The sequence below is a fragment of the Oreochromis niloticus genome, linkage group LG15, assembly GCF_001858045.2.
Source record: "Oreochromis niloticus isolate F11D_XX linkage group LG15, O_niloticus_UMD_NMBU, whole genome shotgun sequence".
In the NCBI taxonomy this organism is placed as follows: domain Eukaryota; kingdom Metazoa; phylum Chordata; class Actinopteri; order Cichliformes; family Cichlidae; genus Oreochromis; species Oreochromis niloticus.
In genome coordinates this window covers 16,722,806-16,749,652 of record NC_031980.2, presented here as the reverse complement: position 1 = coordinate 16,749,652, position 26,847 = coordinate 16,722,806, and the positions used below count along the sequence as shown (strand labels likewise).

The 26,847-nt window shown below is 38.7% G+C and overlaps 1 protein-coding gene across 2 annotated transcripts in view; it reads right to left on the bottom strand.

The window, feature by feature from the left end:
• Positions 1 to 828: 828 nt before the first annotated feature.
• The window catches only part of nudt14 (nudix (nucleoside diphosphate linked moiety X)-type motif 14), a 28,272-nt gene continuing 2,253 nt past the window's right edge, over positions 829 to 26,847 (bottom strand). The window contains exons 2-6 of one of the 2 annotated variants that reach the window (XM_025899041.1): positions 25,087 to 25,197; positions 19,637 to 19,680; positions 11,947 to 12,011; positions 11,190 to 11,481; positions 829 to 8,395 (exon numbers count right to left, since the gene is read on the bottom strand). In XM_025899041.1, coding sequence (XP_025754826.1) covers positions 8,146 to 8,395; positions 11,190 to 11,481; positions 11,947 to 12,011; positions 19,637 to 19,653 — 624 coding nt within the window. In that variant the 5' untranslated portion in view covers positions 19,654 to 19,680; positions 25,087 to 25,197 and the 3' untranslated portion in view covers positions 829 to 8,145. The remainder of the gene's footprint in view (positions 8,396 to 11,189; positions 11,482 to 11,946; positions 12,012 to 19,636; positions 19,681 to 25,086; positions 25,198 to 26,847) is intronic. The other variant, XM_003446259.4, reaches the window with a different exon arrangement.

The window sequence follows — 26,847 nt, the reverse complement described above, 5'->3', positions numbered from 1 at the left end:
ACAACCATCTCTAGGTTTTTACAGAGAAACTACTTGGTGAGTTTTCTGAGTGAAAATCTCTTGTTGATGCCAAAGGTCAGAGGAGAATGGTCAGACTGCTTAAAGTTGACAGGAAGGCAACAGTAACTCAAATATATTATGTCTTGTTACAGCCAAGTTATGCAGAAGAATATCTCTAAATGCACAAAACGTCTGACTTTGAAGTAGTTGGACTGCAGCAGCAGACGACCACACTGGGTGGCAATCCTGTCGACTAAGAACAGGAAACTGAGGCTAAAGTTCACATGGGTTCACAAAAAGGCGCCAACAGAAGATTAATAAGAACATGAAAGCATGGTTCCACTCTGCCTTGTATCAACGGCTCAGACTCCTGCTGGTGATGTAACGGTGTGGAGGATATTTCCTTGGCACACTTTGGACCCCTTAATACCAAATGAGCATCATCTAAACACCACAGCCTACCTGATTATTGCTGCTAACCATGTCCATCTGTTTATGACCACTGAGTACTCTTCTCAAACCATTTGCAAAATCTCTGAGGTATGTTTCCAGCAGCTTGTTGAATCTATAACGTGAGAGAATTTGGGTGGTTCTGAAGGCAAAAGAAGGTACTGGCAAAGTGTACCTAATGAAATGTCAAGCACAGTCATCAGTAGCATTATACACCTTTCCTCTGAAAACCTTATTTTTCCAACCACTTAGCTGTTCTTTGTCTATTGAGATACAAATAAACATCAGTAAAAGAAATGACATAATATATGCACAGATATGATGATCATCATTCTACGCAAAGAAAGAAAAGTAAGTAAATACTCAGAGCACAAACAGACACTTTGGGCATCAAACCCATTTTTATTTGAATTTAATGCAATTTAATCCAACACAGTGCACATGCAAAGTATCATATTTAAATATATCCTGTATGTTTGTACCAAGTGTCATGTTTTGAAAGTTAAATATTTTAACATTTAGGTAATAAATTAACAAAATCGAAACATTACTAAAAACACTGCCCACAATGAGTATACACATTTTAATAAAGCATAAAATACATGATAAATTCATAAATATGCAATGTTCATACCTGTACCTTTTTCTGAAAATATTTTCTTAAAAACACAAATTCAGTTTAAGACACCAGAAAGGGGGAAAAAAAAAAAAATCACAACTGGACAAATTTCTTTATGTCTTTATCATAAGAAAAATCAGAGTACTTCGCTCACTTAAAGGTAGTATGTGTAGGATTTTCACTGCCTAATAGAATAACATGTGCTACAACATACAGTCACTTTGAGCTCCTTCATTGCCTCTGTTGCTTCCGAATATTCAGCTACCAGTCTGCTAATTAAGAAGCAAAAGTGACTTAGTCTTGGACTTAATACAAAATCATTAACAGTACTACACCTTCTTCAATAACTCAATACTACACATAGCACCTTTAAATTTATTTTCTGCTGTTCAGATCATCAAAAAATACAGTAAGAGACTGTCAAACAGTGCACGAACCATTAACAAAAGAAAACAAAAAAACAATCACAGTTGAAGAAGCAATTACAGCATAGCCATGGGGGCAGGGTACAGCTATAAAAGTACTGATGAATGAAGTATTTTGTGACAGGGAACCACTGGGACCCCACGTTACTGATCTGTTTTTGAGAATTTCAACACCTTAGGGTCAAGCAAACGGACACAAAACATCTTTGTTGTGTGCCTGAGTGATGGAGGTAGAAATGCTGGGCAAATGGCTGAAAATCCAGCATAGGCAAGAATGAAATACTCAGTCATTTGCTTACCATAAATATGAGTTTTCCTGTATATTAAATACAAGTAGCATATGGCTTACCTGTAGCACAGTCTGCAACCTCACTCTAAACTGTCAAAAATGTGTTTAGATTTGTCGTAGAGGGGCAGGTTAGGCTTGTTGCACTGGTAGACCTAAAGGGACAGTTAACGGACGAAACGTGCTTATTTGCTTTTTTGACACCGTGGCGCCGGCACAGTGAAGTTGAGCTGCAGCCAGCAGTTATCAGCAAGCCAAAGCTAACTGAGTGTCTACACAGAGAGCACAACGCAACCAGTACATCTAGCAGAGTAGCTGTAGCAGTAAATGCTCCGTCTTTGTGGCATTCAGGTACACGGTTTGAAGGTGCTGGAGCCAAAGACACAATGACTGTAGTTAAAAACTGAGCAAAAACGACTTGAATAACGTTAAAAAAAAAAAAAAAGGGGGGCTAATAACCACATTCCTCCAAAGCTGTGAAACTTTTCCTATAAGTCTCCAAGAATAATGTTAGTCACCAGTGTTGAATCAGCAAAAAAAGACCTCAAAGATTGCCTTTAAACTCAAAACAGTTGTGTTTAACACAGAAACACACAGATGTTTCTAACTAAATAAGATTACACAAAAGCTGATTAAAAAAAAAAAAAAATCAATGGAGAAGAAAATCCCAAGTACAAAATTAACAGCAGGCCTGATAACACAGAATACGTGATAAGTTTTGACTCCACAGGCTAAACAAAACTAAAATAACTCAAATACAGGCTGAAGCTGGCTGAACCAGCTGAACCTGAAGTGCTACCACTTTGTTTGTGCTTCTTTTGGCAACCGAATTCTCTGCACCAATCAATCACATTAGCAGACATCTGACACGATCCTTCCCACTTTGCAGCTGCTATTCACCCGCATGGACGGTACTTTTATTTTCAGTCAGTGACTCATAATGCTGCTGCAAATCCACCAAATACTCTTGACAACTTGAAGGGAAAGTGTTAGGAAATAATCACTTGCCTGAAACAAAAAAACAAAACAAAACAAAACAAAAAAATCTATTTCAGCCTAAAGAGAAGTCACTGTGCAGCTCTTCACTTTTGACAGGCACGTTAAAAGTTACAGACTGGCCTTAAAAAGTTAAAATGGCTTTTACGTTGAGCCAAATCAGAAGCAAACACTGGTAAAACACATTTCTAAAAATTGTTTTTTTTTCTTCCAGCCTTGAATCCTCATGGCTAACACATTTCAGTTATTTCTAGACACAAGTGTGATACTTCTATTATACTCCACAATACTAGATGAGAACAAGACAATGGAAAACTGTGAGCGCCATTGGAAACCCTTCACTGAGCTTCTCCAGTAAACCAAACAAGTGTTGAGATCCACTTTGACCTAAAAAACAAAGGGCTGTATGATTGTCATATGAGAGAAAAGAGACTGCAGAAGTGTTGAGTAACTTCTGAAAGCTAATAGCAATTTATGATGTTACAACATATAATACACTGCCTGGCCAAAACAAGTCACATCTGGATTTAACTAAGGAAACGCATAAAAGCCTTCCACTGTATAATTACTGCAGTAATTAATATGTTTTTGCTGACAACAGATTATCCAACACTAACCAATGCAGTTCTCAAGCAACCATGTTTGAAGATATTCTGCGGTTGTGGAAAAGCCGTTAGTCCGTTTCAAATTATTGGCCTACATGGTGAAACTACTAAAACAGATCAAGGATGTGTTTAACAGTGAAGGTAAATATTTCTAAGTGCACACTGAGAACTCAATTGGTCCCGTTTAGGTTCGAGGACATTACGTGCCCCAATAAAAAGGTCAGCTGACAACCTGAAGATAATGAACTCAATTAACTTCCATTTAATTTATGTACTGGGAAATCACAACATTGGTGGCCTCAAGTTGCTTGAGGTAAGATAAGGTAAAGAACCTAAAATAATACAGAGGTCCCCTAAGGGCAAGCACTTGGCCACAGTGGGAAGGAAAAACTCCTTTTATTTAACAGGAAGAAACCTCGAGCACGGGTGAGGCGCTGAATTACTAGGTTTTTCCCATTAATGGGAATGGGAAGTTTGAGGAGTACGGCAGACTGGAGAGCGCTGTATCCACACTGAGAATCTTTGCTGAAGACGACTTTATACAGCAGTCTGACCCATCATCAATGATGAAACCTTTGCAAAATCCTAATAGAACTCTGGATGGAAATAAATGTTGGGATATTCCCTAACCTTACAGAAACAAGCCCACGGCAAGTGCACGTTGTCATCAATGCAAAAATACCGATATTTGTCTTGGTCAGGCAGCATACAGCAGTCTTGTTAGGGGTACAATGTGTAAGACTAATAAGTAATCTCATGGTTTTCCAAAGGTGCTTTCCACATTTTTCCAAAGTGTCCCGATATCACGCTCACAAAAGTCAATGCATTTGATGGAGAAAATATGAACCTATTGAGCAAATGTTTCAAGCAGTGTGAGCAAACTCTACAATCCCACATCGAGGAATTATCCATGTTCGACGAAGGACAAAGAAGCTCAACAAATTATATTTATGGCTTTAGGATTATGCATATTTTTCTAAGCTATTTGGGTGGAAGTTACTCCCCAAATGTTTGCGTCAGTGTGTGGAATAAAATACAACCTTTGATTTTTTTAATCTGTGCAGGTGACGGAATTTCAGGTGGCTCCATGACAAACTTATAGGGATATGCCCAAAAGTTATGCTCTTCTCTTTGCTGGATTTCTTAGTATGTAGAGGAGAAGAGCATCACAAACATAGACATAAACCAAGTGAATAAGAAGCATCAGGTTTAAAGAAAAATCAATGTTGAACTTTTGATTGTCAGCTGTTCTTGGTGCTTGAAAAGCATTAAAAAAAATGCTAGACTGATTGTTCATATTAACCTAGAGTATTTACTCATATGCACACCTGGCTGCTAAACCTTGCTTAAGTTAATGAAGTGTAATATAAAAGTGCTCTTCTTTCAGAGAGGTGCTGATTTTGGACAATGTTATCTGTAATGCTAGTAGTAGTATTATTTTCTCCACCCAAACTACACAGATAAGTACAGAAATGTGGCTCTATATAATATAGGATTTACTGTTATATTACGCTGCATTACTTTAACCTTGTTGTCACTATCTGTACTCATTCATTGCATTTCTGAAGTTAAAAAAAAACATTTCTGCAGGTGCACCATAAGGATTTCAGCTTTATTAATGGGTGTTTCAAAGTGTAGTTCTCTTATTATTATTACTGTACTAATGTTAATATAATGAAATGTGTCATTGAAGGTGAATTTTTTAAGACAGTATTGGCTTTGCTTCGGTTTTTGTATATCTATATATGTACTTTTTGTTAACAAAACTACAAGGTGGGGTGGTTCTCTTCCTCACATATTAAATAATAAATGATGTACCAGCCCTTTTTGAGTGAAGAAAAACACTAACATTTTATAGTATTAGTAATAACTTTCTTGCCTAGTTAGTGAAGCTGCAAGTGATTTTGAAATGTGAAAATATAGTAACAGACATGCTGGTCATCATCACATTCAGAGATCCACTCTGAATATAATCAAAGATTGGACTATTTGGACCTGAGATTTTAAGAAACTGCTGTTGAGAATCACTTTGTGAGTTCAGAGGTGCGTCTCATTTTCTGATACTTATGAATATTCATTTTGATGTAGTAAACCAAGTAGCTACTTGTGTAGGGTGTGACGTTAGACAGGGTACTGTCATTTCAACTTGAACATGGCAAGCTGTTCACTCAGAGAACTACTATAGTAGCAGGTGACTCAAACTGTCACAATAGCTGCAGCATTACAAGTTACAAATCACTGACCTAAAACTAGTTTTGCCTACACTAAAACAACCCAAGCTACGAATGCAGATCCACTGCCTAAAAAACCCCCCCCAAAAAACAGGTTGCTTTTTGCTAGATAGTGCGCAGCAAACAGTGTCAGATGACACTGTTATCCTGCTCCTACTGGTGGAAAATTGTTCACTGGCTCCTTCCACTTCAACCATTAATGGTCCAGTCGTACAAGTCAAGAGACTGGTTGGCAGGAGCCTGGCAACCACTGGTCACTCCAGCAACCACTGGCTGCTAAGGTTTCTATAGGCTGCTGACAAGAGACCAGTCAGTGGCTTGTTGGTAATCATTGGTCACTAGGGAAAAATGGGTATTTCCTAATCAGTAGGCGAGTGGTTGCTAGAGGCTGTTGCCAGTTGTGAGGTGAAATCGGCTACAGAGAGGTATACAGTGCGTAATATATTGCCAACACCTGAAAACTGTTTGAAAATTGGTCCTGAAACTGTGAAGAATCCAATGATAGTCTTCGTCTTCAGAGTAAAAGTTGTGGTTTTTGGAACATTTTGGTGTAAACGGTAAGGCACAACTTTTACTTTGAAGGGAACCACTCCCAGTGTCCACGATGTAGTCCACTTTTTCTTTCTCAGATTCGTGGTGGTCAATTAGTGTTTTCACCTCTGTGTCTTCCATGAACACTAAGGGCGACTGCAACAATTTGCTAGCGAACAAAGCAACCACAAAAAAGCCAACATCATCTAGAAATCACTCGCCAACTGGTCAGGGAATACACAGTTCGGTGACTAGTCTCTAGGCCTATAGTTGACAACTGAAAAGCATTCTCCAATCAACTTTTAATAAATGTTATGTTTACAGCAGGTACCCATTGTGAATTGCATGTAGTGTACAGAAGCATACAATAAGAGACAGAGCAGGTTTGTGCATTAATGGTTTTCAGCATGTGAGTTTTGCAAATGAATTATTATAAAAATCAGACTTTCATATGGGTTACATTTTCTGAACATTTCTCTAATTAATTGTGTGCTGTGTGCAAAAAATAAACAATTTCAAAAATAAGAAAAATAGAGGCTACTGCCTTAAGACAGCATTTCCCCAACAGTATACATTTGAGTTCCTCCAAAACTCTAAAAAACAAACAAAATAAAAAACGAAACAAACTGTTGTTTGTCTGAGACTCCACTGATGTGCTACAGGCTTGAAAAAGCCTGTAGCACATCAGTGTGAAGATGTCACCAGAAGTGGATTTAGGTGTTTCCAACTACAAATAGGCTGCTTTTAATCAGGATCGTGCTTCAGCGCAATTGAGTTAATTAAAATGAGGCCCTCTGAGCAGAGGTAAGTGTTTGCTAATGTTAACTGGTTTGACTTCGCGAAGAATTTGATGAAAAGGATAAGGGCTGATTTCAACGATACTACGTGATTGTTCAGCCTGGAGTACTTAGGTAAGTATTGCTTGAAGGCTATGATTCAGAACTTAAATGGGGCATCCCTGAATACCCCAATCATTACAAGGCCCCATGATTGACTAGTATAGTTTTTGCATTACTGGATCATGGATTAAAGGAATACTCCACTGTTTTTTGTAACCTCATCTATCTATCTATCTTTACATTATAAACAGTGCAAAAAGTAGCTACTGTATATGTGCTTTGCATTGTCACAGTCATCAGACTTTTTCAGGAAAGCAAAAATGCTTTCAAGATTTCAGTGGAAATGCTGGCAAACTGAAGGTAACCAGCGGCACATTAGAGGTTAATCATGAATACTGACAGCCGCGTTTAATGTAGCAGAGGTGAGAAAGAGGAATGTTTTCACTTGCAAGCCTTCTCATCATGTGCGAAAATGTGTGAAAATGGAAATACAGTGCATTGACCACAAATAATTTTGAAACTGGGTTTAATTAAGTCGAACAGTGGTTTTCAGTGGCCTCCATTCTGGTTTTGAGGCATTTCCACATAATAATAGAAAATACAATATTGTTACAGTATTATGAAATCATATATACTAGAGCTTTAAATATCTATACTAAAGCAACTAGCAATGGAGGAAACAAGTTTAAAGAACATTAAAGGCCTTTTTCTCGACCAAATTTTGGTTTTAAAAACACTAACATGTAGATATTATTCAATATCTACATTAAAACAAAATTAAAAAAAACAGTGGAGCATTCCTTTAATTAAGGGCAGGCAAATGAAATCTGTGATATGCAGCCACTGATAACAAATGGCACAGTAAATGAATGATTTACGTATAAAAAGAAGAGAAAAAGTGCCAGTGACAACCAGCTATGGCAAATTTGTATTTAGGAAAAACACTAGGACCACGTAAAACACTTGTCTTTTTAAAAAAGCTAATAGGACAAACCTTAAAGATACCAGCTGGCAACAAGACAAGGGGCCCACCCTTCATCATGTACCAATAAGCAAAAAGGCAATACAGGATGAAGAGCCTTAAGGGGAGGAGTGAGTGTGCTGGGCCAGTGTTTGATTTAATCTGGAATAAATTGTAGAAAGAGGGCTTATTTTAATAATAGTTACACATTGGTGGAGATCTTGTACTTAGGAGACATGTTATTATGGAACCAGATGAAACTAAAAATGACGCCCATGGTTTTGGGAATACGCTCGTCGTAGGCAAACGTCATGGCCTCGTGCAGCGGGACTTTGACCACCTCGATAAGCTCTCCCTCCTTTGGCTCACCTCCACCTGGGCTGACGCAGTTGTCATCAGACACCTCAGCGTAAAACATGGTCTGCTTGGCACCAGTTACACCTACACCCGACCTGGAGGAGAGACACAAATAAAAAAATCTAAAAGGACATCTTTCATTTTTAAACAATACAATACAATACAATACAATTTTATTTATATAGCACATTTAAAAACCACAGGCATGCCAAAGTGCTTCACAGAATGAGTTAAGAGCAATAATAAATACAAATATAAAGCATAAAATACAAAATACACATAAAATATACTAACAGGCAGGTGACATAACTAACCAATAATACACCAGGCATAGTAGACACAACCCGAAAGGCTGAAGGTTAAAACATTATAATCATTAACAAGTAATAAAAATAAGTTCCAATACACTAAGGATGTGGGCTCTAAGAGCTGGGGAAGGCAAGGCTAAACAAATAAGTTTTTAATCGAGATTTAAAAGATTGAATTGAATCAGACGCCCGAATAGCTAGGGGGAGGTTATTCCAGAGGTAGGGTGCGACAGCGGCGAATGCGCGGCCACCTCTGGTCTTGAGCCGAGATCTCGGTCGCACCAGGAGCACCAGGGCTGAGTGTCTCGTGCTGGTGCTTCAGTATCAACACAACACTCTTAGAGACCAAAACAAAGAACTCAACAAAGTCACATATGAATGCTGTAAATCTGTCTTTCACTCTTTATTATTAAAAAAAAAAACATATGGTGCAAAAACAATAAATTCTTTAGCATTTCAATAAAATATTAAATCTCTGCCGCAGGCGACAGTGCCCTCAGGTTGCCTGCTATTAGCAGAGAGCTTCAGTATAGTGAGTACTGTCAGAAACACCCTCATAGGTGTTATGAGGGTTAAGATGATCCCCGTCTGTATAATGGAAGCAGCCTACACACAACAATGGTCGTAGACAACACCAACAGAGCTGGAGGTGGTGTGCAAGTTATATCAAAAGCGTCCTTATGAGAGTCATCACTCAAAGCTGTCCAGCTGCTGCTGTCTAATGTGGGACTGTTCGTCTCCTGGGTCTTTTCACTGCCGCTTCAAGCTCTACTCAGCTAATAATACATTGACAAAGATGGATGACTTGCTTAATGCTTCTTTCCAGGTCACTTACATAAATTGTGCACTTATAGTTTATAATTTCAGAACTTCCTCCAAAACCCCCCCCAAAACCCCCCCCAAAAAAACCATACAAAAAACCCTGCACTGTCACGAACAGTGTTAAGTAATGTTATTATAAATCTCTCTACCTGAGCACTCAAAGCGCTTTATTCAACATGCATCATTCACCCATTCATAAGAGCAATTTTTCTATGCCTTTCTAACATTCACACACATTCACAATCCAATGGAAGCATCAGATTGTGCATCCACTGAGAGCAACTTGGGGTTGGTATCCTGCCCAAAGATATTTGGATATTTGCAGACTGGAGCAATCAGGGATCAAACCACCAACCTTCTGATCAGTAGGTGCTCTTCTGAGCTACTGCCAAACAGTGTTAATGTACTATTAAACCACTGTAAGGGTAATTGTCAGGCATTGTTTTCATCTTTACAGACTAAACTAGTGAAAGAGCACCAAATCACAGCAAAAAACACTCATACATAGAGCAAAGAATGATCCGACTTAAAGCCAGACTGATACACTATTTTTAAGACCCATATCGATACCAATATTTGGTGATTTAATAAATTTGATATAGCCTTTTCAAGACATGCGAAGCATAAACAGATTTGTTATGTGCATTTATGAATCTAAAATATTATGATAATGCAGTTTAAAAATAATCTTGTTTTAGTGTCATAACAAGTGATGGATTAATCGTTTACACTCTGCCCAACTCTCGGATAAGATAGTTGTTGCGTTTCCAAACAAGTATTGCCAACAGGAATGTTGTAGAGTGTCCTCTGGTGGATAAACAATTTATTATCAATACCACTAGCATGGCTGTGAAGGGTGTTTCTCCTTTCTCGTCTTTACGTTTTTAAATTTTCATTTATTGTCCGTTATAAAAGCAGATACAGATATGTCAGCTAATATTGGCTGATATATTGGCCCTGTCTACATATCAGCTGGGATATAATCTAACCTATCATGTTCACGCAGCTAGTGAAAAAATACGTGGAAAAATGTTCATTTAGATTAGGTTAACAAACAATTATATACCAATCCAACAATGACAGCTTTTACAGACTAAGCTCATTTTCAATGGCTGTTCCTATTAGCTGAAAGAGTAAAATGGCAAAAAGTTATAATATTTGCCTGGTTATTTAAGCCTTTTTAAAAAAATGTCCTCTTACTTTATTTTCCAAGTGAATTTTGAGAACTCACTTGAAAACTACTTTATATCACTCCCAGTGCTCAGGATAAGGGGAGCACTGGTTTTGCTATTCGCTGGCAGATCATCACACAGCAAAATTGCACACATGATTTGACTAATATGCACCTTAAGTGCGGCACCTTTTAAAATCCATCCATAAAGCTTTCCAAAGCCTTTCCAACAGACAGGAGTGTTTGTGTGTGTGCTCCCATTAACTACAGTATATCACTTAAAAGTTTTAAACAATGCAAATGTAGGTTATTTCTTAGTGAACGCTGCACAAGGAAGTTCAGAATGTATAATTAAAGGAAATTATAACAAAATAGGACAATAGGAAATTAATTGTTAAGGGACAAGAAATCCAGTGGGAGTGACTAAAGTAGATAAGATACATAAGATAATGAAAAACATTGCACTGAGACGTTCCTGTGATATGAGTTGATAGACACTTGACAAAAGACCTTGACCGAGTGCTCCTAACACTAACCATCAGCTGTAAATTATTTTTAAATTATGCACACTAAACCCAAAAAACTAACCTGTAAGAAGTAATCTTCTTCAGCTTGGAAGCTGGCACATCGTAGCCACACTCTTCCAGCACCTCCTGGCGGGCGATCTCCTCCAGAGAGAGGTCAGGTTTGTCCACCAGGCCAGCGCAGAGCTCGTAGGTGACCCCCGCAGAGGCAGGCAGCCACTGAGAAGAGCTCTCCCCTTCTGAGGCTGACTGGCCCTGCTGAGACTCCGTCGCAGCTTCTGCAGCGCCCTCCTCGGTTTTTTCAGCAGACTTTGGTGGCTGCGTCTTGGCCTTTTCCCATTCACACATGTATACAGCTGATGGTGGGAGAAATGGAAGAAAACGCCAAATCACTCGGGTGAAAAAAGCTAATTTTAACTGCAATGGCTACTTTTCAATCTTTAAACATTTATTGTCTGATAAATTCTATCGTGAGCTCGATGTTTAAAATAAAATCTCATTTTGCACTGCAGATAAATACTTAAAAAAATGCCAACAAATAAATCAGTGCCCAGGCGTCCTTGAATTTAATAAACGCCAATGTGGAAAAGTCTCTGGTGACTACTAACAAAGGAGGCTAGGCTGCATTGTAATGGGACCTCCTGCAGTCTATTTATGAGTCTGTATTGTTGCTTCCATCCATCTGAATAAAAAGTATGCACAGGATGTCCATAGGATGTACACCAATCTTAATCTAGAATGGTTTACATAATGAGACTGAATGAACTGTACTGCAGTGTTTTTGGTGAGCCGCTTTGTAAACACAGAAAAAGAAAACTTACCTGGACGGAACTGTTTGACGAGGACAAAACAGTGTGAGGTGGTGTTGAAGATCAGCACAGATACACTGCAGACATGGGGGTGTGGGAGAAAGGCTGAGTTAAACAAATGTTATTCTCAAAGAACATGTTTTCTAGCTGCCAAAATGACACATCACTGGTGCAGTGACTTCAAGCTCAAGAAAGCAGCAAATCAGCGGTGATCCAATTTTTAAATCCCTTGTGATTGAATCACTAGTCTAAAACAGGCACAAGTCAAAGAACCCTGGATTCATGTATAAAGGTGGTCAAACGCCGAATCCAATGACTGGTTTTTGCCTGCAGTTGACAACCAAAAGTTAGATCACAACTACTGGATGTTTTTTTTAACCTGGCCCACACACCATGGCACAGGACCTCAGAGATACTTAGACTTTCTGAAAACAAAACAAATCAATATCAATTGGTTACCCTTCACAAATAGAAGATTTGAAAAGCAGGTGTGTGGGGCTTCTGTGCAAAAAAGAAAAAAAAAAAGCTGTCTGCCTGAGATGCCCATGTTAAGAAAATCCACTCGCACTGACATTACACAGATAGTTTTAGACTCCCCCCATCCCCCCATCCCCCCCGAGTGTTTGTACCACCAGGAGCTTGAGATTTTGGGTCCCAACAACTACCTGCATATTCACTGACCTGATTATTTGAAAGTTTGTCCATTTTTAATATGGACAAGAGATATACGGACACTGAGATATATGGATATCTCATTGTTTAACAAAAATCATAACCTACAAACAAACGGAACCATCATACTTAACCTTTGTATTAGACATTTCCTGTTACAAAGACCTAAAAATAACATGCCACTAAAAATAAAATGGTCTGCCAAAATGAACAGTTTTCTAAAATAAGAGGCTTGCTTCACTGCTGATATTCACAATGACTCTTAACAAGCAGGATATGGAGATAAAATAGAAGGAAGGTCAGCATGATATGCTTCGCCACTGGCACCCAAAGAGCTCTATAGGCACAGGTGGGTCACCGCTCGAGTGTGTTTGTGTGTATGTGTGTGAGAGTCTGAGTGTTGCTGCTTGTGGCGACTTGAGGCCTGGGGTTTGTGTTGGGAAAGCGGATGCGTCTGAGGCGGCAGGAAGCCCTGCCCTGTCTTTCCCATGGAGAGAAGGAACCAAGGGTTTGCTGTTACAACACCTAGCTGCAGCTCCTGGGCTGATACTTGGTTAATGTCTGTTTGCGTTTTAGATTTTCAGTTTTGCCTTTTCAAACATGTGTAATGTCAGCTGACAGGTTAATCCTTCTTAAAAACGGGATCGTGTAATTTCTTCTTCTTGCCACTGTTCCCTCTGTAGTTTATTTTATTGAATCCACTACCTCATTTAACCTTCAGTGAAAACAAATGTCTAGTCCCTACAGTGGCATTAAATCAAAGGAAAAGTAACTACAGACCTCATTTTTATTGGTACAAACACAGATCATAGCACACACAGATTAAAAAGTCATTAAAAACACCTCTACTGTGCATACTTAAAGTTAATAAAAAAGGTAAAGGAGACTACACCAGGTAATAAATGTAGCAGCAAGTAGGCCTGTAAACTATGACAGCCATTAACTGCTTGCCATTTTTACAAATTCAAACATGCTTGCTGCTTTGTTGGGTCCTTTTTCAAAACACATTTGTGTTCAAAATTGCAGAATTGAACTTGCACTTCCAGCAATAACAAGTTAAAATCAAAGCTGGAATTAACTGTGGGCATCCTTATAAATCTGCATAAAATATACCATCTCGTGGCCCTGAAAACAGCTTCAGAAAGAGGTCAACTGTCTTTCTGTTACTGATTAAAAAGCCTTTGATTCATATCTGGATCCAGTGAGCAAACTCTGCTACTTATCTATTCACCTCCTTTCGCCATACGCCATACATATTGTTTGCTCTCACCTTGAGAACACAGAGCAGCCATTTTCACCTCCTCCCTTCCATCTTTCTAGAGCTTCTTTTTCACACTGATATTTCTGAAGCTGATTACAGATATACACGAGAAGACTGCGCTGTAGGGCAATATCACCTCACAAGACACAAGTGAGGAGGATCTAGACAAAAAGTGGGTCACAGGCCTGAGGCATTGGAGCTGTCCCTTGTGGCAAGTCTTGGTCTTATAGTGCTGTTACACACCATTACTGCTCTTCTGCTGCTTCCTGGTGAAAAAAAGAGCTCTAACAGTTAAACCAAGAAGCAGGCTAAACAGGCACTCAGGACTTTTCATGCACGGTTAAGCTTTCTCTCTGGGGCATCTGGCTGAACAGCGGGAATCTGGGTTAAGGCAGACGTATGAGACGCAGGACTAAGGTGACTACTGGTAGAAAGCTTATGGTTTAAGGATATTATTATTTGGCCCAAGTCCCACTAGAAAAAAAAAAAATGGGTTAAAGGCTACACAATCCATCTTCTGCTGTCAGATCGGAGCCAAGGACATAACCACATCCCTTCCTTAATTTACCAGCTTTGGTTTAAATGAGTCAAGTGTCGAAATATTACATTTTTTAAATGTTAGATTTAAAAAAAAAAAAAGAATGATAAGATGCAAATTCTTTATTGATATAAACAAACAACAAACAAGGGTTTAACACATAGTAATGATTTTATTTTTATCTTTGCTTTTCTTTTGCCTCTGGGTGTCTTTTATTCTCAGATTCATTATGTGAAGCTCTCTGTTATAAACAAGGACTACAAACCAATAAGAATGGCACCTCTGCAATGAGAAACCTCCTATTTCCAAAGGTTTATCAGCAAGCATCTTAATACACATCTATAAAAACAGGGCATCCTATCAGGCAAAGGACATAAAGCTGATATCCCATAAGTATGAATGATCTAAATTATAGTTTAGAGTGTAGTTTTTATGTTTGTCTTGTTCGGAAAACCATTTCCACGCAGTCAAGTGAGATTTTACAGTCAGGTAGCTTTTCTCAGAAGGCAATATGCAAACTTCAGTTAGCTTTGTAAAGTTTTAACGCTCTCCAAGCTCTATAGAAATAACAGTTTCTTAAATAAGTTAAAGAGGTAAAACTATATACACTTCAGATACTTTATTACCCTAGTGTTATTGCTAATTCTGTTAAAAATGTTGCAGAGTTTGTTGTCATCCATGACTCACCTATAAAGTAATTTGTGCTGTTGTGTCTGAAAGGCCCATGGAAGAGCAATTCAGTTTCATGTGTTTTTGTAGTTTTCAGGTCAAACCCTGCTTGTGCAAACAAAGTAAGCGCTTTCTCTAGATAAGTGGCAGCTAATGAAGCATGTACTTCCAGAATCTTTGGCTCCTGGATTGAGGATCTGCACCTTGAAGTCAAAAGCCACTGAACATTTTACAGTCAACTGTCGTATTTACACTGAGAGTAAACTGTTCCCCTTGTGCAGAGTTAAGTACTATATCTAAGGCAATATCCACACAGGGAGCTATTAGCAGTTGTGTGGCAATCAGAGCCCATAGAATATCAATTACATTTAGCAATTTCAAGTGACAACAGGAGAAATAACGCCCGGCCGATGCGATATGGGCAGGTACAGAGATAAATTTGTCCCATCTTACAGCTATCAATTGAAGTGACTACCAATGAGAACAAAGGATATGCAGTAGTCGATTGAAAAACACATGGGTGGCAAATACATTAAAGGGTTAACAAGGCAAATAGAGCCTGGAATGTCCAGTAGCAACCAACCGTCACAATATTTAAATATTGACAGGCCTTAAGGGGTGAGGCCTGTCCAACAATAAGTTGAATCCATAACATGTGGAATACATGTGAATAGGTGGATAATCCACATAGAGAGGGAAAACCCTTGGGATCCTTCAGAAGAAGCTAAAAGGAAAGACTTTGAACCAGATACACCCTGAAACATCATGAAATGTCATGAAAACCCAGGTTATTAGTCAACCTTACAGTTTAATTGTATTTATTTATGCAGTACTGTCAGGTAAAGACCTTTTAATAATCTTGGTAAATGAAATTTCTAATAACTACTGTAATTTTCCCAGAAGGCCACTTATCAAATAACCACAAATCTTGGTATATATGCATGCTTATGAAGCAGATGAATAACCGTGCACCTTGCCACAAACTCATCTTCATAAGAATTTTAGAAACAAGCTGAAAAAAATGTATTCAATGACGTATCTCATACCATTCTGACTACAGTCTCTTCTAGTCTAATGTTGCCTTTGATAAAAATCTGTCTTTCAAATCTTTGGCTAGTTCTTCTGAAAGACAACATCCTGCTGAGAAGAAAATGCTATGCACACTTGCACAAAAATGCAAAACAATCCAAGGTCTATTTGATACATGCCCCATGGGGAATAACCCGTTTCGCAATATCCACCTGGGGTAGAGAGATGCAGGTTTGGGTTTACTGCTTCTTCCCTCTGTGGTACTATTTTTCAGAAGAACTTCTCTTTGGGGTCATTCGTAGAACAAAATGGGGCTGAAATAACCCGAGACTTACCTCAGGGCATTATGGCAGACTGAGAGTTGGAACTACGGCTTTGACGCAAATGTGTGATATTTCTCTTACAGAGCCCCCCTAAAGTTCAGACATTTATTGCCATTTTCCCTGTAGAATTGCATGGCACTGCTTTCTTCAAAACAAGGTGTGTTAAGGTTGACGATCCTCCAAATACAATGCATTTTTAAGAGAAACCAGATCATTGTGGTGTAAAAATACCAGAGAAGTCAGATGAGAGGAAATTGGTTCGGATGTTCAGGAGCAATCTAGGAACCAATAAGGCTTAAGCCTACCATGATCTGGAAACTGCCGTTTTACATAGCCACAATGACAAGAGGTATGTCTGGAGGACTAAAGGCTTTTAAACTTAAGAACACTGGACCGACTGCCAAGCATGGTGGTGGTAGCATCTAGGGCTGTGCGATATGACCAAAATCTCATATCCCGATATTAAGACATCTATCGTCCGATAACGATATAAATCACAAAAATGTAACATTTTCTGTAAATTCTGTGAATGTCGGGCAGCTCAACTTGCGTGAAGTGTTTCCAGCTGGGCGTCGCGTACCTGGAGTCGAGTGTTTTAACTGATGCATGAAACGATACATTTTTAGACATAGGTTGTAACAGCCGCCGTTTTCTTTGTATTTATTACACAGCGTGCTGCGGGGAAAAGCCTGTTCTAACGTTTGAGTCTAAGGTTTATTTTTTAGCACCTGACGGCTCTTTTTTGCTTCTCATCCGTAAATACTCTGCATCTTTCACGTGATTCGGTTTATTTTGAAAAGTCTCAACAGGATCTTGAGCTTTATTGTGAAAGGTTTATGTGGAAAATAAACAAGCGGACACGAGGTGGTTTTACCGTCGTTGTTGCTAACGACAACGCATAAAAACAAGCGCTTGTCCGTCTGTAGTGTGGTTATATTAAATATAAGAGAAAGAGAGAACTTTAGGAAATTAATATAGCCACTACAGTGACCATCAAAATAATGAAAAAATATTGCCGTAAACAGTTTATTTTGCGACACCACGAAACAAACGATAGCGTAAAATGAAACGATAGACGTTTTTATATCGTCATCCGATATATATCGTTATATCGAACAGCCCTAGTAGCATCTTCCTCTGGGGTTGTTTTACTGCCTGTAATACTGGTACTCTGCACAAGTAGATGGAATAATTAAAAACGAGGACTACCTCCAAATTCTTAAAGCTTTACTCAACAGTTAGACAACTGAAACTTGCACACAACTGGAATGATGCTAAACACACATCAAAACAGGTTTTGGAATGCATAAAGCAATCTAACATTAAACTTCGGAAATGGAATCCCCAAACCGAGTCTATCCCAGGAAACCAACCAATTAAAATGAACTCTCTTAATTTTGCCAAGTAGCAGGGTTAAATTCCAGATGTTTATTGATGGCTACCAAAAGCATCTGGGCAAGGTACAAGTTGTTACGGGTGCATTTAACCCAGAGGTTCCCAAAGTGTGGGGCCCGCCCCCTAGGGGGGGCGCAGAGCCATTGCAGGGGGGGCGCGGTATGAAAAGAAAAAAAAAAAAAAAGAGCCCTTGGACACTGCTAGCATAATGGACAGGTTTTTGACGGGGCTCCCACATAAACGCAAAGCAGGAGATGAAGCATCGCCAAATATGTTTCCAAACCAACTTCCTTCCAAGCCAAAGACTAGAAAATATGGTGAAGCATATCTTCCCTTTGGCTTCACCTGCACAAGTGCCAAGGTAGGTCTCCCCTGCAAAATTAGTTTCCCTGCGTCGGGAGCAGCGCTGGGCTCTCCAAATCACGGACAAACAGTATCCCACATTCTTGATTTTTAGTTCACAAACACTTGTTGTAATGACTAACTACTCCTGACATTTTGGACATGTTAGCTCTTTATGCAGTAAAGTTACAGTGGGATACAAATAATATCAGGCTGATCCTGCCGTAATTTGTTCCCCCAGTTCAAATCACGGACAAACAGTATCCCACAGCTGTTTATGTGTTTAAACCCATTTTGCACAGAGAGACATTTTTTGAAAAATGTATTGATAGTAATGTTGAATATTATCACACAGGAAAAAAAACAACTACATGTAAAATAATTACACCGTGACGCCTCTGCCTTTCTAAATGGAGGGAACTGCGTATACGCGTGTAAAACCTGAAGATAGTCAGATTAACAGTAACAGTATTTTGTCTCTATCTGCCATTCTGCATCTCATGTAAACAATAACGTGGCGCACAGCGTGACGTGAAAAGAGGCACATACCTTTGACGTTGCGTGACGAACTCTGTATTCCTCGTCCACACATAAACTTAAAAAAGGAGTTTTAAATAATCTCTGTTTTCGGTGAATCGCAACACCGTTTACGTGTTGACGAAAAGCCCAAACGCATAGAAACAGCTGAGTTTTCAAAAATACCCGTGTAGGTGTGGACGTAGCGTAAAAGAGTTAGTAGTATATTTTATTACTACCTGTAATTTATTGCCGTTTACTTGTATTTGCTTAATTGTTTACTAAATGTTTGAGGTGTGAAATAAACCGCAATGGAGTTTGTAAACAAAATATGGGTGTGTGTGTTTGGAGGATGTGTTTGTGTGTGGGGGGGGGGGCGCGAATGTTTTTCTTGTAAAAAAGGGGGGCCTGGCAAAAAAAAGTTTGGGAACCACTGATTTAACCAAATAGAAGCAGTGCTGTGCAGTGACGTGAAAAAGTAATTGCCCCGACTTGTGAAATTATGAGTTCTTAAAAAGCAACACATCTTGTCATGATCTAAAGAAACCTGAGAACCAGTAAGAAACAAAGTCATTGACATCTATCAGTCTGGAAAGGATTACAAAGCCACTTTTAAGGCTTTGGGACTCAAGCAAACGACAGTGAGACCTGTTATCGACAAATGGAAAAAACCTGCCAATAATGAGGAAACTTTGAGCACAGTTTTATGTTTAAAACAAGCTCTTGAGATTGAATAACCTCTCCTGACATAAACATGTATGTTGTACAGTTTCTCAACAATAACAAGGCTGTGTGTCAAGGTCTCATTTCAGGCTACATAAATGTTTTCTTACCTCTTCTGTGTAGTCTGCTATTATTTATTAGCCATTTAGTTTGCCAATAAGATGTATAGAGTAAACATACATGCAAGTAAAGCATAGACAGGAGCAATAAAAGTAAATTGAAAGTGTTTTTTACCTGTCATGGGTCCGCATGAAGTCCCACGATTTCTTTGTGCCATTCTGCGCAGAAATAAGATGACATGAAACACCATAAATAAAAAAAGTATGATCTCATAGTAATTTTCAAACACTGCTGGGTTCCAACTGGGTCAATCAAAGTGTTTAAAAACATAAAGAGTCCATACAGTTTGCAATCAGTGTATTATAACCTGTTTTATTTCATGTGATTTGCATGACAAGATATCAAATCCCCTCTGATTTGGTTAACAAGAATATTTGAGAGTAACAACTGCCACACAATTAATGTTGTCTTATCGAAAAAAAGAGCACCCAATAAAAACATCTGCAGATTCAAAGCAAAAGAAAAGCACTTAACTGACAGAAGTTGTTGTGTTTGAAAGCCCTGTGGACACATCAGCACATTGACATAACATGCAGCTCCACTCTTTCAGTAAATTTCCATCTGTATAATTATGATCAAGCTGCCAAGGAGGTGTGCTACCCACACAAAAGACAGACAAAAATATTCCAGAAATCACAGGGCTTCAATTTATAGCTTGTGACACACGCATTGTTTGGCATGTGACTCTCATCTGTAAAATGATGAGCTAACATCCTGAAAGTTTGGTTTCCTTTCTTTTACATTATTTTTATTAAAAATGGCTGGAAAAGGTATTTTCAGTTTGTTCCGAAATGTATAAAGCCAAATTTGTTCAATGGAAAGCTACATGCTCTAAGCTTTGCTGCTTTTTGAAAATATAAAAACTGGCATGTCCACTTCTTTTAGCATGTATTAGCTAATACATGTCATTGCTTCAATCAACTGAATTCTTAAAGCTATATTTAGCTACATGGATAAATTAGCTGGGTCAAAATGTCAGGATAAGGCTCAAGGTGAACCTGCTTTCTACATACAGCAAGGCCAGTGAAAAGCTAGCCTAATGTTACAATACTCAAGGTGAAATAATACCAAAATGTTTGTTTATTTCCAGCATTTACTCAGCCAATACAGTGGCACTGAAGAATAAGTCGGGCAGATGAAAACAACATTCATCAAAGCTACAATTACATGAGTAATGGAAAACAACATTTTTTCGTTTGTTTTCCTGAAACAGCTGGAAAAGCAGGAGCAACTTCCAAAGAAAAGGTGTGCCAAGCTTGTAGGATCATTACCAAGAAGACCTGAGGCCATCATTGCTGCCAAAGGTGTAGCACCAAGCAGTGAATGAAAGCCCCAAAGCCCTGTTTTTATTGTTTATTGTCATTGTCTTTTGTGATTGGGCATGAGAGTTAAACTAAGTGTTGACAACAGGAAAAATAAAACTAACTTGTCTAACTTCTTACTTGTCATTTAAACAATTGGTTCATGTACCATCAACAAGCTCTCCCTGTGTGAACTAACCACATTAACCTAGCCTAGCATATTCCTCTCTCTGCATCCAGTGCTGTTTAAATATGGTAAAGTTGGCCTACATTTTCTATGCCTGAAGAAATATGGCCTTGATTCAAATTTAGGCTACACCTCCTCTCCACCTACGAGCTCTTTCAAACGCAGGGATGACAGTTTTACTAGAACAGGCTTATCCCAGCTACAACACTCGGCGTGTTAGTGAGCTGTTTTCAGTACCACCCAAGAAAAAGGGAGGTGGTGAAGCTAACTTCACCGATTTAATCAGACATAACATAACTGCTGTTATAAAAACATGATTTGTGGTTAAAGCTGCAATGTGGAATTTAAAGATTTCTATCTGAAAGGGAAAAGTTGAATCACAACTACTTGATTGTGTGGAAGTTCATTTCCTTTCAAAACATGTTCCACAAACAAAATCAGCCAAAAAAAAAAAAAAAAGAGAACGGCAAGCTTGGAAGGAAGGAAGAGGCTTTATTTAGCACCCTTATTATCAGTTACTCATTTCTTTTTTTATAAAAGTTCATTAATTCATTCAGGGTTTCATCTGTAGCGTAGTAACTAAATGGCTGGGGCCTTTCTGTATAGAATTTGCATGTTCTGTGGATGCTCTGGTTTCCTCCCACATTCCAAACAGATGCAGTTAGTGGGGTTAGGTTAGCTGGTTATTCTAAATTGCCCATAGGTATGAAAGTGACCACATGTGGTTCTCTGTCTGTGTTAGCCCTGTGATAAAATGGCGACCTGTCCGGGTGTTCCTTGCGACCCTAAATGGGATAAAGCGGAAGAAAAAAGATGGATGACTGAATGAAAACTATGCCTTAGATTCCAGTCTCACCGTCCTACAAACTGGTCAGTGACTCTCTGGGAACTACAAGTCCCTTGAGATAAAACGTATATTCTTTCACCGAATGGCAAGTGATTGCTGGAACTAACCAGGTATAATTAATCATAAAGCGGTATACGGATTTCACCAAAAAACACACAAACAAACAAACAAACAAAATAGCAATATGACTCAAAACTATGACATTTACAAGACCAAAAAAACCCTTACATTTTAGGAGACAGTTCTGTCTTATGTTGATTACTTTTGCTTGATAAATATTTTGAAGACAAGTGAATATCATAATTTGCGCTGTACAATAGCTATGTTACTACATTACTATCCCCTCTGTAAATCTGCGTCTAAGCAAAGGAACTAAAATGCACATCAACAAAAGGCAAGCTACTGCAAGAACACGGCATCCAGCACATGATGTAAGAGGTCATAGTCACATGACCTTAGCATGAAGCCAAGCCAGGATAATTCTGTTCATGCACCATTAACTGTCCTGATTTGGTGTGAAATGGAAGCATAAAACATTTATGTTCATTTGTTTGGCTCCAAAAGTAAAAGACTGCCCACTTACATATGCAATTTTACTGCATACTTTTATTTTAAAGCTGAGATAGCAACACTCAATGATTAACTGAAGACATTTTCTTTGTGAAATAGGAGAGGAATGACTATCTAAAGGTCATGAAAGAGTGAAACAGTCACTCAAAAATGCTAATTATTTATTAGCTGAAGCTTCTGAAATGCCTTTTTTTCCCTTTCTTAATTAATTGACAATGAAAAGCTTTTACATTTTAAACTTCATGTATAAATTATTCCATAATTGCAGCTGTAAATAAAAATACATTTTTTTACTCCAATTTCAGTGACAAAAAAATATTAAAAGAAGATTTATTTTGTCAGTTCTCCATTAAATTCAAACAATACATTTTAACTGACTGAACTAAAAAAAAAATAAGATAGATAGAACAATGAGAGTCATACATAATCTCATGTTCAGCCATTATTAAAGGCCTGATATTATGTGATTAAAAAACTGCAGACATGCTGCTGGTGTAATTACTCACAAAATCCTTCCATGTCAGAAATTAGTATGTGTTTTACATGCCATCATTCCTATATGAAACCAAGCCCTTTCGCTTCTCCTTATGAAAGCAAAGCTGGTATGGTGATGGAGTGTGTGATAAATCATTTTGTCATGACTGAGGTAGGGATGCACGTTTCGTGGCTTGTTGCTTTATAAAAATGCTTGGCTCTGGCAAATGCTCTGCTGAGGCTGAGTATTTTTGCCATCACTGAACCTATTACATGGAAATTGCAGGGTATTTGCATAAGTAAATGGTTACAAATGCATGCACTAGGGCTGTCCTGCCCCTAAACTCATCCATGTTGTTCAGTACTGAGCCTTTGTCAAACTGAAGCTATACACTGCATTGCTGTACAGCAGACACATTAAAATATACAATAGAGCTATACTTTGAGATAAAATGGCATTTTATTATCTAGTCCTCCAGCTACGGCAGTTTATGGTTAAAGTGGCCCTACAGCTAAGTACAAAAACAAGACCTATCACAGGACCAGAGATACTGTGTGAAGGCAGCTGAATAATCTCAAGAACCCCCAGAACAACCTGGTCAACCTCCCGGTAAAGAAACACAAAACAGGAAGAATCTGAGCAAGATTTTAAGACAGAGACTGAACCTTCAGAAGAAAACCTTCAGATCTCTTGGAACAAATGCTAAAAGGAGTCAAAAATGCTTAGGTGGTCAATAATGTATCTAAAGGCTGATTTAAGCAAGCTTCTGAATTTGCTCAGTGCAGAAGAAATGTGCAGGAAAGGTGCACCGTCAGTTCAGAGTAAACTGCAACTACTATACAGACATTTCTGGTAACAACACAAACTCAAGGTTATGAAACAGTGAGGATAAAAATAACATCCAAGAAGGTCTTTCTATTTAAAAAAAGCAAAACAGAACAAAAAGTCATCTGGATTTTAAGATTAAAGAAATACCTTAATGTTGTCAGCAATTTCAGACAGCAACACAAAGAGACTAGCAAACACCTCGAGAATGGTCTAGTTTGTTTACAGTACATCACCATTAATTGGCCAATGATTACTGTTAAAAACACTGTAGATACAACACATTTATCTTCCAGCAATGACCTACTACATCAGGTAAAACTGCACTGCATGAATGTGTCAGCGCACACACATTCCCTCTTTAGTCTCCTGTCACCACTCACAGATGGCGGGGTTCCCCTCATTACTCAGGCCACTTGCTGAGAGAGGGGAGGCGGGGACAGCTTGAATGGCCCAGGGGAGATGGAGAATCATGGCCGACACGGATTACGACAGAGAGATTAGCCCATGGGGGGAAAGAGAGAGACACAGGCAGAGAAAGAAAGAGAGAGAGCAAGGCAAGCAGAAGCAGGCTACACAGGACCTTGAAATTAATGTGGTCCCTCTGGCTTTGGCCATCCGAAATGACAGGCTCGTACGTGAATGGCTATTGTAGGGAGGGATGTATGGTCTTGATCTTTTAGGTGCTTAAAGTCTAATAACCATCACGCACAAACCTTCTATGCTGACTATAAAGCAGACAGCTGCAGCAAGAATAAAAAAAATTAACTACCATCCTCAAATACAATAGCTCCCTTTGAGTCTCATCATGCGCGCTCCAGTTTTTTTCCTGGTTTCATTTATAGTCTCTCTGTTTGACCCTGCTGTCTCGACAAAGGCAGCAGGACTATCATTACAACGGTCAACCGTGTTTTAAAAGTGACAAAAAGCATCTACACCTGCAGGGGAAAAAAAACAGCATGTGCAGTTTCTTCTCAAGGACGCAGTTTCCAAGTACAAACTGACTGCGTCCTCCAGTGAAATCCACAGAGAGTATATAAACCTCAAATCAAGGCCAGTATACATCAGTGTCATCAATCTGAACCTCACCAAACTGAACTTCAAACCTCCTGCCTGGTCTGCACCATACACACACTGAGCCATATTCTTTTATTTAGATATTTCCATTAAAAGTGTTCTAAAAGGTATAAACACCACAAACATGGTTGAGAAGTCCAGGTCAGTGATACGATTTAGCAGACAGGAGGCTAAAGCAGTCACAACCGCCGTGTTCCCAACTCTAAGCCTCACCAGACACAAAAGTAGTACCATAAAGCAAGCACAATACGTCATTCTTCTTGAAACAGGAGCTTTACTGACCTCTCAATATTCCTTATAAAGTGTTGTGAATGTCAACTACTTCAGCTGCTACTGAAGGAAGGGTTGTCTGCCAGTCTGTCTCCAGCACTACCGTGTGAAGTTGTATGCCAACTGCAGGAGGCAAGACAGCACTGTTGGTATCAATACTGTTGCAACTGAGTATCCAACAGTAATATTTTTAGTACTGATTAATATTTCAGTATTGATGTATTCTTTTGACAACTCTGGTGGATTTTAGTTAGTTTCTGGAACTTATTCACAGGGGAACAAAAACTAGATGCTCTCTCTGGATTAACTAAACTGACCATAGTGCACCAACTTTCTATCTTCTGTCATCATTAGCCTAAATTGAGTCTAAATGAACATAACATAGTGTTTCTGTTATGGACATAGTGTTTTCAGTGAAAGAAAAGTTTCGTAGAGTATCGAAGAAATCAGACAGAGCTATACTATGACGACTGCTGTGTCAGGTTAGTTTGGAGTTCAGTCGGGCCTACAAGTTGGGCTACTTAAAAGCAACCAAAAATAATACCGCTTTTCTTCTTACACATCTAACACCAGTGTGTGTTCCACCGGTGAGAGCTACCATAAAAAGTGAATATTATTATTATCATTAAAGAATTTCAAATACTTTAACGCATTTATCTCATGGCAAACCTGTAAAATCAAATTTGAAATAATTACAATTGATGGAACTGTTATTCATTAAATCTAGCCCATGTTGTTATTGTGTTATGAACAAATAATTTTAATAATTATATCCTCCTGGAACTGTGCCCTTATTTATAAGCAGATAATCACTATGGCAATCAGTTTACTGCTGTGATTCAAACACAAGCAGATAAATAACCATTCACGTAAGAAAATGTGCGCTTCAAGATCATAAAGATCTCATATTCATTCACTGGCTGAAAGACGCACAAGGTACATAACTCTAGATGAATAATTCAAATCATTATAATGAATAAATAGAAGGTGATTATCTCACTCTAAGCACCAACTCGTGATTTGCTGTCAGCACGAGGCGACAAAGATAAGAGGGGTTTCCCAGAGTCAACAGGGCACAATCACCTGCTTTGGAGAAGGAGGCGAGAGCAGCGACACAAAACACCAATAAACACTAATGATGCAGAGAGCCTCTTATGCGTGACATTACGTACTTTTGGAGTGTGAGTAGATTTCTGTTAACGGCCAATAGCAAAAGCTGAAGATGTACAGATGAACATAAAAGGATTGTGGGAGAGATGCTCCCTCGGCATGATTAAAAAGCCTTTGTGGGGAGTCTCTGAACAGCCCCTCCTGAGGTGCAAGGCAGAAATGATGAGAATGAAAGAGAAGGCAGGACAGAGAGAGAAACACAGAGGGTCCACCCGTCATCTCTTTTGTTGTCCATCTGCTGTCTTTAGCCGTTCCACCATCCTCTTGACAGGCTTAACCTTCCCCCTCTGCTGTCACAGGTGTGTACCCCAAATGGGACAAACTCCCAAAAAGAGTACCATGGTACTTGAGTTTTTGGATTACACTGAAAACAACAATACAAAAAAGAAGCTTCCATACATGTAGACCACAATTTGTCACTGCAAGTACCAATTAAAAGCCCTTTTTCTCATTTGTTTCCAAAACAAAATATACAAAAGAGTCTTTTTTGGCATGTACTAATTACATGAAACAGATGTCATTAACATGCTCTTATAATCTACTGTGTAAGTAACGCAGCAGCTCCTAAGTTTTAAGAATGAGTTCAGCACCACAGTCACTATC